Source organism: Podarcis liolepis, assembly GCF_965112155.1.
Source record: "Podarcis liolepis genome assembly, chromosome: 2".
Classification (NCBI taxonomy): domain Eukaryota; kingdom Metazoa; phylum Chordata; class Lepidosauria; order Squamata; family Lacertidae; genus Podarcis; species Podarcis liolepis.
In genome coordinates, this window is record NC_139555.1 from 80,008,813 (window position 1) to 80,022,147 (window position 13,335).

The 13,335-nt window shown below is 40.2% G+C and overlaps 1 protein-coding gene and 1 long non-coding RNA gene across 3 annotated transcripts in view; one reads left to right on the forward strand and one right to left on the reverse strand.

The window, feature by feature from the left end:
• Window positions 1-13,335, reverse strand: part of PHF2 (PHD finger protein 2) — a 121,014-nt gene that overhangs the window by 22,713 nt on the left and 84,966 nt on the right. For both annotated transcript variants that reach the window (XM_083489212.1, XM_083489213.1), the window contains exons 7-12: window positions 10,770-10,932; window positions 9,140-9,227; window positions 8,016-8,122; window positions 6,012-6,103; window positions 4,631-4,720; window positions 11-415 (exon numbers count right to left, since the gene is read on the reverse strand). In XM_083489212.1, coding sequence (XP_083345338.1) covers window positions 11-415; window positions 4,631-4,720; window positions 6,012-6,103; window positions 8,016-8,122; window positions 9,140-9,227; window positions 10,770-10,932 — 945 coding nt within the window. The remainder of the gene's footprint in view (window positions 1-10; window positions 416-4,630; window positions 4,721-6,011; window positions 6,104-8,015; window positions 8,123-9,139; window positions 9,228-10,769; window positions 10,933-13,335) is intronic.
• LOC310700237 lies at window positions 285-7,978 on the forward strand. Its single transcript, XR_014522519.1, has 4 exons — window positions 285-393; window positions 5,998-6,141; window positions 6,449-6,527; window positions 7,246-7,978. It is a non-coding gene; the product is annotated as an uncharacterized lncRNA (long non-coding RNA).

Here is a 13,335-nt window from a genome sequence, read left to right on the forward strand (position 1 = left end):
CCCTACTCACCTTTCCCTTCTTTGGTGTTTCAATCTTTGTCAGGGCCTCTTTTGTGTGGGCCTCCAGAAGGTCCAAGTTCGGAATTGCAGGGGGCGGTACTTCCTTTGCTTTCTTGCCTTTTTTCTTCCCTTCCCCTTTTACTTTTGGCACCTTGGGGGGTTTGGGCGGCTTGGGTGGCTTAGGGGGTTTGGGTGGTTTGGCTAGTTTGGGTGGCTTGGGTGTTTTTGTTGCTTTTGGGGCCTTTTTCTTAGGGACTTTTTCAACTGGTGGCGGTGGTGACGGTGGCGATGGAGGTGGCGGAGGTGGCGGAGGCGTCCGTGGTGCAGGAGATGGGATTTCTTCTTTCTCCACAGGGCTAACCTCTTCAACATTCACATTGGCACCCACTTCAGGTTTGTTGACTTTCAAGGCGTTCTGAGGGAAAGGCAAACACAAACATGCTCAGAGCCTGCTTTTTTTAAAAAAAATGGATACTTGATCTCTACAGAGTATTGATTGTGTTCCTGACAATCTAGAGGGGTCTGAGGCTGTGGTGTGGCCCAGTTTGCATGTTACAAAGGCAAAAGTTTGCTAGCCTTCTCTGGCTTCATCTCCCACTACTCCAGGAAACACAATATAAACCGTATAAATCATCTGAGGCCCTTCTTTGTATATAACTCCTCCACGTGAGGTCCGGAGGGTAGCAACACATAAACAGCCCTTCTCTGCAGCAGCTCCCGGTTTGTGGAATGCTCTCCCCAGGGAAGTTCTCCTGGCACCTTCATTATATATTTTAGGTGCCAGGTGAAAACATTCCTCTTCAATCAGGTCTTTGGCTGATTAATATTTTGTGGCCTTTTAAATATGTTTGTGTGAAGAGGGGATAATTGTTTTGCTGTTTTGTTTTACAGTCAAACCTCGGCTCCCGAATGCCTCCATTTTGGAACGTTTCGGCTCCTGAACTCCAAAAACCCAGAAGTAAATGCTCTGGTTTTTGAATGTTTTTGGAAGCCGAACGTCTGACACAGCTTCTGCATGTGTTTAGGAAGCTCTTGCAACAAAGCAGAAGTGGTTGTCGAATATTTCGGACGCCAAAAATGCTTCCAGAACGGATTATGTTTGACATCCGAGGTTTGACTGTACAGTGGTACCTCGGGTTAAGTACTTAATTCGTTCTGGAGGTCTGTTCTTAACCTGAAACTGTTCTTAACCTGAAGCACCACTTTAGCTAATGGGGCCTCCCGCTGCCACTGCGTGATTTCTGTTCTCATCCTGAAGCAAAGTTCTTAACCCAAGGTACTATTTCTGGGTTAGCGGAGTCTGTAACCTGAAGCGTATGTAACCCGAGGTACCACTGTAATTATTTACTTGTTTTTATCCTGTATTTTATTTTGTGAACCACCCTCAGATCTTATGATGAAGAGCGGTATATACCGTATTTTTCGCCCTATAGGATGCACTTTTTCCCCTCCAAAAATGAAGGGGAAATGTGTGTGTGTCCTATGGGGCGAATGCAGGCTTTCGCTGAAGCCTGGAGAGCGAGAGGGGCCGGTGCACACTGACCCCTCTTGCTCTCCAGGCTTCAGGAAGACATCCGCCTGCAACTCGAAGCCTGGGGCGCACTGAGCTCAGCGCCCCCCAGGCTTCGGGCTTCACACAGCTCTCTGCAAGCCGCGGGAGGGCTGCGCGAAGTCGCGCAGCTCTCCCACGGCTTGCGGAGAGCTGCCTGTTCTGGGGGCTGGGGTTGGGGGAAGCTTGGGCTTCCCCCGCCCCAGCCCTGCGCCTGGGAAAAAATAAATAAATTTCCCCCCTTTATTTCCCCCCCAAAAAAAACTAGGTGCGCCCTATGGGCCGAAAAATATGGGAAATCTAATTAATAAAAATGTAAAAAGAAGGGACAAGATCAAATGGAATGATCACTATGTGATCCGGCCTCTGCAGCTCTCACAAGCTTTGCAAATTCCTAAATTAGTGGTGTGGAGTGAGAAGGGGAATGGCGAGGGAGCATAGGATGGGGTGAATATGATCCACAAACAAAAGAATTGGGTCTAAAAAGTAGCCAAAGCTACTCTTACAGAACATGCAATCCACTCAAACTAGATACTTCCCGAGGAGGCAGCTGTACGTAGGTCTTGTAATGTCTGAAAAGTTTTTCTCTCATTCCTAAACACAGAGAAATGAGTTGATAGGTTCTGACCATTCCACTGGAAAATACAGGCGGACATCTCAGGAAGGACCAATCAACATGCCTATTTTCACTATCTAGTTTAATTTGCAGTTTGTACCATGCTATTTTTACTTTTTGTGGCTCTGTCAGCTTGACAGGACTTTCAGAAGAATATTTCTGTACTGAGCATCACAACGGCAGGGTATATTTATTTTCTTTTATCCTTGGAACAACTACCATTGATTTAAACATAAAGGGGTGTCCCAGCTACACATACAAACTTTGCAGAAGTTTATTATATAGTCACACACTTCCATAATTTATAAAAGTTGTTTTAATTAGGAAAGCGTGATTATCATCTAATTATAATTTTAAATGTGGAGAATTACTATTTGCTTCATTTGTTCTCTTGTTCTTGTTTTTACGTTTTTCAAAAAGCCTCTCCCATTCTTTTCTCTCTTTATATTTCTTTTGGCTAAAACAATAGAAAATGAAGAAAGAAATGTTTAAAATGCTAATCAGTTTTAAGAGAATGCCTTTCAAATTAATTCGCATGGGAGAAGCAAAACAGAATTACATTGTCCCCCAAGGTAAAAGGTAGCAGTAAAAGATGCACAATAAAAATTAACAGTGTGTGACTAATTAAAAAGACATTATTTCCTATTTAATGCTGTCGTTTTAATAATCATCAGAATCCATATTCTACATGGAACCCATAAAAGGCAGATAGATTTTTAGTAGCCCCTATCTTGGTATCCTTGCACTCAGGATAAAAGGCAGAGCTGAACTCATTAGGCCTGATCCTTCACCCACTGGGCACAATCCAATTTATTGGCCATGTTCAGATGATTGCACTTCAGTTTAAGAAGCCAAGATGCAAACAAGACATTTGGCCTTGTATACATCCTCTTCATGAGATTGGGTGAACTATGGTAAATTCCTTTGAAACAAGCCAGGATATGAAGCTATGGTTTCCAAGCTGGCTTAATATCCTAACTTGTTCTGAAGCCATTAACCATTCCCTCATTTCTTATTTCTTTTTTAAGACCTCTAACCAGTTGCTTTATTTATCCATTTCAGAATAACAGAGTCACTAGAAAGACATGAAGCTTCAATTTGTCTATTGAACAGCAAGTTATTTCCATTTGGGTGGATTTCATGTGTCTGCCATATTAATGTACGGAATTGGCTTCCCATATGAATCAGTCAGATCCTAAACCAGTTTCCTAAACCAAATAGGCAATACTTGCCTGGAAGTTCACTGAAGTATTAGATATTTTGGATAGGGCCTTCTCAGTGATGACTGTCTTTCTATGGAATTACCTCCCAACTAAGATCAGATTCTCCCCCACCGTTGGTAACATTTAAAGGTCATTTTAAGTCGTGCTTATTTTGTCACACATTTTTAAAAAATATTTTATTTAAACAATTAAGCTTTAGCAGAATGAAAACATATACATATAAAAGATCACATACAGATTGATACAATAAAAACATCACAGCACCTTCCCTTTCCTCACGGTTTTTGGCTGCCACCATAACATGCCAAACCAAGTCCAATCTCAGTATATGTATCGTCATTTTAAGATGTGCTTCAGATATAGGCCAAATCTGTACCATACATTCAAAGCACACTTATATAAAGTGGTACCGTTGTTTAAGAACAGCTTAGTTTATGAACAACTTGGATTAAGAACGCTGCAAACCCGGAAGTAGATGTTTTGGTTTGTGAACTTAGCCTTGGAAGCAGAACATGTTTCACTTCCTGTTGAGTGTGTTCCATTTGTAAATTGAGTCCCCCGCTGTTACGGGAAAGTGCACCTTGGTTTAAGAATGCTTTGGTTTAAGAATGGACTTCTGGAACGGATTGAGTTCATAAACCAAGGTACCACTGTACAGCTTTAACAGTCATTGTTTCTGCCAAAGAAACCTGGGAACTGTGGTTTGTTAAGGGTGTGAGTTGTTCAGAGATGGTTATTCCCCTCACAGAGAACTATAATTTCCAGAGTTGCCTAGGGAGAGGGACTGACGGTTAAAACCTCTGAAAATGGTAGCTCTATGAGGGATCTCCTAACAACTCTCAGCTCCCTTAACCAAATTATAGTTGTCAGGATTCCTTGAGGGAAGCCACGATTGCTTAAAGTGGTATGATGTAAAAGAACATGGAGAGACTTTTTTAAAGGCCTCATGTGTGCATTAGATTCAGCAAGCTGTATTTACCTGGCTATTAAACTTTTGAGGCTCAACATTTTGAATAAAGTTTAAGCTTCCTTTTTAGGAAGGAGGGATGTGGTCTAAAATGCACAAGACCTTCAAATTTAAACCTTTGGCTGTTGTATCTTCCATGAAGATTGTTGACCATACACAGGGAAATGTAGGATACAAATTAATATTAGTAAACTACCCTTTAGAAACACAGAAATCAGTTTGCTGACATTTTATACAGAAATGCAAGAAGTGTATATTCAAGAAAGAATACCAACCTCACTTAATCTTATTTCTTTGGCAAGATCCTTAATAAGTTGTGCGGGTTTAAAATGTTCTGGGAGTTCATCTTCATGGTCTATTAATGCCTAGAGCAGAATAAAGCCAAATAAAAAGGCTCAAATGTGCATCAAGAGAGCTTATAATTTCGCATTGTTAAAATTATGCAAGGCTAACATCAGTGCTTTTTTTCCGTGGAGGGACGCAAGGGTACACATACCCCTAAACATTTTGTGAATCTTTGTACTTTTGTCCATTTACTGTATTTATTTTTCCCGATTTGAACTATAAAATGGTGATTTTCTTGAGTCAAAATGAGAGTACCCCTAAACATTTTTTTAAGGGGGGGGGGGAAGCACTGGCTAATGTTATTGAGCACTTCAGTTCAAAGCTCAGGCTGGATCCAAAGGTACCCTTATTTTAATTATTTTATTTTTAAAAAAAAGTTAATATACTATATATGGAATACTTCGTGAATCTGCACGTCATGCTTGAGCAGGGAGACCCTCTTTATGTGTGTTGAAGGGCTTCTTCCATGAATGGGAAGAGGTTCGGCCCAATGGACGCTTCCCCATCCCTTACCCTACAGCCCTTGTGCCATCTCCCATGTTGTTCTGGAGGATCTCCAACCCTTCATTCACAGAACCCCAGTTGCAGAACTCTGGATCCAGTCCCCATTCCTTCATTCTTATCTAGGGCAGTGTGCAATTTATCCTAATCTAGAGATGAGATGTCATCGAGGCAACACTTTGGTATGAAATCACCTCTCGAAATCTTCCCAAGGAAGCACATTAGGTTTCTGTCTTCTGGTACTGTTTCCTAATCCTCCTCTGGCTTCCCTGTATTCTCACAGCAGCTCTCTTTACCTTCCTGTGCTGTGTCCATGCACAGACAGGACATACGGGGGTCTTTCATATATTTCCTCAGGCATGCAGGGATACTCTGCTTCTCCCCTTGGCACAATCCATAGACCAGCCCCTCTCTCTCAGCCTAACCTACCTCCCAGCCTTGTTGTGAGGATAAACTGGAGGGAGGAGAACCAAGTATATATATTTATATAATAAATATATAAATGATACAGACAGTCCTCGTTTTCTGCTTCTTTTCTCTGCTACACATAAACAATAGCTGAACACATCAAGCAGGATTTTAGTTGCTCACATATCTCTTTGAATAAAGCTTAGTGAGCTTGCTTTGCAGGATGCAAAACGTTTTGTTTCATTGAAAGCCTTGAATATGAAACCATTCATTCTATTGGATTTCTCAGGCTATTGTTTTGGATTTCTCAGATTATTGCCTCTGTTATCTGCAGACTTCTCTCTCCCTGTTGCCCCATCCTTTCCCTTTTTTCTTCTTCTTTTTGCAGCCACGTAAACCCACCTGCTTTTTAGTCCATGACCGGAAAGCGCCATTGAGGATCTTTGCTCCCTGGACTAAATGAGAAGGAGGCTGCTTCCCAGCTTTGTGCAATCCTAAGCAAAGCAGAGAACACAACGGCCATTCAATAAAGGTGATCAATTTCTGTTCACGCACATTTTCAAAATGAAAAAGGTACATTCTTTGTTTGATGAAGGGGCAATCTAAAAGCAAGTGGACAGTCTGAAAAGCATGCTGTAAGTAAGAATTTGTATGGTCATAAAATCAACAGCTCCCAACTTTAGAATCTGAAATTTCAGAACAGGTGAATTTTCAACTTGAAATCTGCTCGTTTATTTTGAGATTTGGCAATGGATTTCAAACGAGGTGTCAAATTAAAATTAGTAGATATCTTTGTCCACAAAAAATGGATTTATGTGTTCATAATATTACAATTCCAGATACATAGGGCTGTATCCGGCATGGGATAAATAGAAGCACTGCTACCTGCAACTGTGGAAGCAGAGCAAAACAATAATGGTTAGTAGTCATCAATAACCCTGTCTTCCATGCATTTGTCTAATCCTTTTTTAAAGCTATCGCTGCCTCCTGTGGGAGCAAGTTCTGTAATTTAACTGTGTGTTGCATGCTGAAGTACTTTCTTTTCTCTGTCCAGTGGTGGTAATACAAGTCTACCTCATGTTTACACCCTGTTCTGAAAAAGTTCAAAGCAGTATACACAAAGTTCCAGTATCAGAGTAGTTAGGAATTAGTCAGCATTTGACTTTATACAGTAGATGGCTGACCTGTGGCATGTTTATTTTAAGTGTAACATGCCTTAATTAGATATCAGATTTTGCTACATTGTCAGGGCTAAGACACATAGTACTTTTCCACAAGTACACTACAAAAGAAAATGGCACTTTACAAAGATTACAGGGCATGGATGTATTGTGTTCAAGGTCTCTGCGCAGTATTTGGCACCGTTTAACCAACCTGAGCTCTTGTATTCTTCTGTAATAAGGATATCAATTTTACTGTGGTATTTCAATGAAACAATTAGACGCCAGAATAGCGGGAACAATGAATGTGTAAGATCCTGGGACAGGGCACAGGTAAAGCAATTGGAATCTAAGAAATTCTCTGAGGAAATTATTAGGCAGAAACACTGTCATTGACTAGTCCCCTCTATGTTGATACAGCAGCTAAGTTAGCACATTAGACTTTCAGTAACGGTTTTCTTTTCTACCCTGGAAAGGTGTGATCAAAAGAAAGGTTGAGGGGGTCATCTCCAGGAGAGTGTGATCAAGACAAAAGCTAGCTCCAAGAAGGTCAGTATGTAACAATGCTATGACAGTAGCTTTAAAATGAAGGACAAGCAGGTTACCGCCAGGTAAGTAAATAACCTCTAGGAGAATGCAACCAAAAGGAGGCTAAAGAAAGTGACTTGGGAAGATAAATTTCCAGGAGAATGTGTAGTGTGGAGGGTCAGGTGGATGACGAAGGTCACATAGGGAAGATCTCGAGAAGATTGGTCACCAAAGGAGGATACGATCAAAAGGAAACACTTCCAGCAGAGTGGTATCTAAAGGGTTTGTTCTGAATGCAATAGACAATTAATTTAAATTACAGGATTTGCCAGCCGGAATGTATTTCTAGAGTACTGCACATTCAGTTTTTACAAGGAAGACCACTTTTGACTCAGAGCATCTTTGTTGTAAAATGTGCTTGTTAGCATTTTGGTGGATAATTGACTCCACAAGAGTCCCCTGTAGAGTTGTAAACTTGGATTACAAATTAAAATCTTTCATAAAAATCAAATTTGTATTAGTGCCATCAGTATCAAATGCATGTTGCTGTTTTTAAAAAGTTACTTTATTGAAATCTATCTGACTATCTCATTATAGAAAATCTTTTTTCCAAAACCCATAGCAGGTTTATTCTTTTTAAAATAGCTAGATCATTTTTGTTTATACTTAGCATGGCAAACAATGGAAAGCAAGAAAGACACTAAATGCTTTTATTTACCTTTAAATGACTCTAGCAGGTGTCTTCCTGTGTACCAACATGCCGTTTCAAAGTTAGGAAACTGGGTTAAGCTGACAATTTTTAATCGTCTTTCAACTTCATATGCTCTATGATGCATAGTAAAAAAAAAAGTGTTTCAGTTGAACAGTTTACAGGAAGCTTTCTAAACCAAAAAGAAAAGTATCTCCTAGCATTGACCATAACACAACTGTTGTATGGCTGTGGTTTACAGGTGCTTCTTATCATCCAAGCTGTCATAAATCCTCAGCTGCTGTGAAAATGACCAGCGTAACGTGAAATAGAAGAGCTTTTTACATAGCATTTGCTGAATTAACTATCCCAAAATCCCACACTGTTCCTTGGAAAACAATTGACAAACGGCACAAACATACAGCCAAAAGTGTACACAATGTCACATTTTTAACATTGGTGCAATTTATGAATTTGCATGCTTACTTTTTGCTCTTCATACAAATACATCCCAGGGTGATTCACAGTAGGAATTTGCATAATTAATATACCAACAAAAACATATTAAAACAAAAGCATGCATAGTTAGAACTAAGTCCTATATAGTTCAATGGGACGTATTCTCAGGTAATTGTATAGGACTGCATTCTAAAATACCCATTCTTCGTATGCCTAATTACAGTTAATTACGCCGACGACTACTATAAACAATAATTTTGAATAGATTTAAGACATTTATGGGACAGAGTCTAGGACAAGGGAAGTGGGCAGTTTCATGAATCTCATAAGCAGTGCTATTTTTCTAGAAAAAGAGGTGCCAGAACTCACCATGAACGCCTCCCTTGTAATCTTATAATGGCAATAGCGCCTACCTGAGAGGTACCAGAACTGAGTTCTGATGAGTTCCGGCTGAAAAAAGCCCTGCTTATGAGGTTTATTGATTTTTTAAAAGACATAGTTATGCTTACCAATATGCAAGTGTGCTTTATAATCATAACAACAACTGTGGGAATTAATGTTTGTTTATTTTCTATTATTTTAATCAGGAAAGAAAATATTTTCTAACTAAGCTATTGGCACTCTTTGTTGCAGACCCAACAAAATGCACATCACATTAGAATATTATCAAATTGAGATAAATATGAACATCTTACCTCATCTGCATCTCTACACTTAGGCTATGTAGAAAATGTCCTGCAAAGGCTAAGCAGTCAACAGGAGTTAAAGTTGCATAAATCCATCCTGGAAAAGACAGAAGGGGAAACATTTCAGCTTTAAAAAAGCAGAAGTATAATCACTAGCTTCTTAAATGTTTATAGTCTACTGCTCCTTCACATTTCTTTTCTCATATATACAGTGGTACATTGGTTCCCAAACATCTTGGTTCTCAAATGCCGAAAACCCGAAAGTAAGTGTTGCAGTTTTCGAAAGCTTTTCGGAAGCTGAACGTCAGATGTGGCTGTCGGCTATTGTTTCCGGGGCATTTGCACCAACCAGAAGCTACGTCTTGGTTTTCAAACATTTTGTAAGTCAAACAGACTTCCAGAACGGATTAAGTTTGACACTTTTGTTTTTGCTATTTATTTTGCATTTTTGTTTTTGAGTCTCAATTGGTTAATTTGTTTCTGTGACTGTGTGAAACCCAGTTCAGCTACTGATTGATTTATTGATTGTGTGACTGTGGAAATGGATAAAAGCCCCCCATCCAAACAATGACTATCATCAGTGCAGGTAAGAAAAAATAATAATTTTAGTTTTTATCATCGACAATATGGTCTTATTTAGTTTATAGTACAGTACATTGATTATTGCTTTCATTTCATGGATCAATGGTCTTGTTAGTAATATTCATGTTGAATTGCTGTTTGAGGCGTTGTTTTTAAAAGTCTGGAACGGATTAATTCATTTTGCATTACTTTCTATGGGAAATGCATGCCTTGTTTTGAAACAGACATCCGGAATGGATTAAGCTTAAGAACCAAGGTACCACTGTAGTTTAAAGTCCTTTCTCTTGGAGAGTCACCCAAACCTCAAGGGGGCTTCCAGTGCTGACATTCCACTTGCAGAACAGGTTTAGCTCCTGGAGAGGTGATTTTCTTCACTTCCTCCATCCTGCTGTAGTCCCCCCATGCACCTCTACAAATTTTACAACGTGATTCTCCAGCCCAGTAATGTGTACAAAAAGTGCACACAACTAAGGGAAAGTCTCCATAAAAAATATTTTCTATAAGTGAAAATAAATGCATTACATCAGGGGAACTGTGCTATGCAAAAAAAAAAAGGGTATATTAGGCAGAATTACATACAATTGCATACAATTCAAGAGTGATGTAGCTGCCACTTATTGAGATAGTGCAGAAGTAGGACAGGGTGATGGTGAGTTTGGGGCTGCACTGACATAAATCCCTAACACTGATATTGGATAGGTGATGGCAAGGCAACTGCCCCATCACGCCAGCTACCTGTCGAGTTGCTGCAGGCCAACCCTGTATAAAATTCCAAACTACTGAGTACAGCCTCATGGGTGGGTGTTGCTTCTCCTAGCCCAGATTGAAGCATTCCCGTCACAAACTCGTTTGGTGTGTGTGTGTGTGTGTGTTGGTTGCATGGGGCCATTTAACCAACATTTGAAAGGTTACTGGCTTCTCATTCTACAGAATGCGTGTGTAAATGGCAGAACTTTATATCATTTCATGTCTCATATGGGAAACCCAGTAATAATAATAATAATAATCATAATTCCAAAACTCAAACTAACAAATGCATTCAACGCAGCATCCTCACCTGATGGGATAAAAAGTGTTTGTCCTTGTTTAACTGTGCATTTGTAGCATTTATCCACTTGGTCAGCGAAAAACATTTCACTGTTATTTGCCGCTGACTGCCACCGTTCATAGAGGGAAATGTTTGCAGAGGTTGGCTTGATGAGATAAAATATTTTTTCTCCCTGTAATGGAAAGAAGAGATGTTTTGATTATCATGCTCGAATAATACTATGTAGTATGTCTACAGAAATATCTCTGTTCCACCCACAGCTAAAGAATAGTTTGTGGGCCTTTTCAGTTGTTGAGAACAGGCTCAGGAACTCACTTCCGTTTAATGGTTACAATTTAAGCCCTTCAATGCTAGCCTTTGAGTCACATGCAACACCGTACATTTAAAGAGTTCTCATGCCACTTTAACAGTCCCTGTTTCCCCCCAAAGAATCCTGGGAGCTGTAGGTTGTTTATGATCTCCTAACAACACGCTTTACCCTTAACAAACTACAGGTCCCATGATTCTTTGGAGGAAGCCATGGCACTTAAACGGTGCTTTAAACATATGGTGTGGATGTGAGTTAGCAAAAGCTTTCCTGTTTGGACAGGCCTTTGGCCTGCTGACATAAGTCATCTCCTTTGCTGCTTGTGAGGCATCACTGGTTTTAAATGACCACTGTTGGTTGTTGTTCTTGTTGTTTCGTATGCTCTGTTTTTAACTGCCCTCCTTGTTATTACTTATTTTATTTAAACAGACTTTCTCCAATATGCATTGTATACTGTCATTAGCTGCACTGGACATGGAAAGACAAGGCCTAAATTTAACTAACAAAGCAAACACGTTTACAGTGGTACCTCAGGTTACATACGCTTCAGGTTACAGACTCCGCTAACCCAGAAATAGTGCTTCAGGTTAAGAACTTTGCTTCAGGATAAGAACAGAAATCGTGCTCTGGCGGCGCAGCAGCAGCAGGAGGCCCCATTACCTAAAGTGGTGCTTCAGGTTAAGAACAGTTTCAGGTTAAGAACGGACCTCCAGAACGAATTAAGTACTTAACCCGAGGTACCACTGTATAACATATCCTTCGAATTACAATGGGGTCCTCTGACGGATGCAGTGACACAACCTTATTTTGCCTATCATCAAAATAAGTTAACAGAAGCAGGTTGTTCCTGGCTTTTATTCTGTAAAAACATGCTGTCCACCTTAAGCATGTGAGTTCAAAATATTGCAAAAAATAGATTGACAAGTTTGTAGAGACAGCGGTATTAAAACCAGAATTGTGTTTATGTGAAAAGTTTATTCGTTTGTGGCTGTTCGTATTTCTGAGGATATAAACACAGAAATCACACGAGGAAAGCTTTCCTATAGCGCAAGATGACTGACTCTTTGCCAAGACACAGTGCAGTAATAATATAAAATCCTGGTCCAGTGAGGAAATATGGAACGAGCCTTGTGCTCTGATTCTGTAATCCCTCCAGCCTCGCCTTCAGAGGTGAAAGAACCCATTCCAAGCACCTCCAAGTGGCGCAGCAAAAAAAAAAATGCTAGCACATTTGCAAAGCTAAGCAGGTTCCAGTGTGGTTTCAAGTTGGATGGGGAACCGCATGTTGAGATTCCTGCCTTGCAGGGGGTTAGACTAGATTGATCCCCTTCAACTCTACAATTCTAGAATTTAACGGTTCAGTGGGAAAAGGCAAGTTATAAGCACCACTGCACTGACAGAACTATGGTTCAGGGAGCAAATATACATGTACATATTGAAGCTATAAGAACATGACATGGGACCTGCTGGCTCCGACCAAAGGCCCTTTAGGCTAACATCCTTTTCTCACAGCGGCCAACCAGGTTACTATGGGAATCCTGCAAACAGGACGTGAGTACAAGAGTGCTCTCTGCACTTGTGAGTCCCATAAACTGGTATTCAGAGGCATATAGCCTCTGAGAGTGGAAGCAGAACATAGCCATTGTGGTGGCACATATCCAATGATAGCCTTATCTTCCATGAATTTGCCTAATCCTTTTTTAAAGGAATCCAAGCTGATGGCTAACATTGCATCCCACAGGAGTAAAATCCATAGTTTAGCAATGCACTATGCTACCACCCTGCTTCTCTCTCAAACTGTATATGTTATATACCTCATACAGAAATGTAACACCGACACAAAATCTACCCCCTTTCTCATTCCCCATAATATCTGGAAAAAAGGACTTTATAATCTGAAAGTGGAGACCATGTATACACTTCTGTAACCCAAGAAAATCTTTAATAAAAACAATTAAAAAGAGAAAGAAAGGTCATGCTTCATGGTCTTATACTAGATGTTTGGGGAAGCATTTGCAAAATGACTGCCCAAACTACATGTCAAAAACCGCTGTTTGTTTCTGAAAGTCCTTAATACAGTGGTACCTCGGGTTACATATGCTTCAGGTTACATACGCTTCAGGTTACAGACTCCGCTAACACAGAAATATTACCTCGGGTTAAGAACTTTGCTTCAGGATGAGATCAGAAATCGTGTTCTGGCAGTGCGGCGATAGCGGGAGGCCCCATTAGCTAAAGTGGTGCTTCAGGTTAAGAACAGTTTCAGGT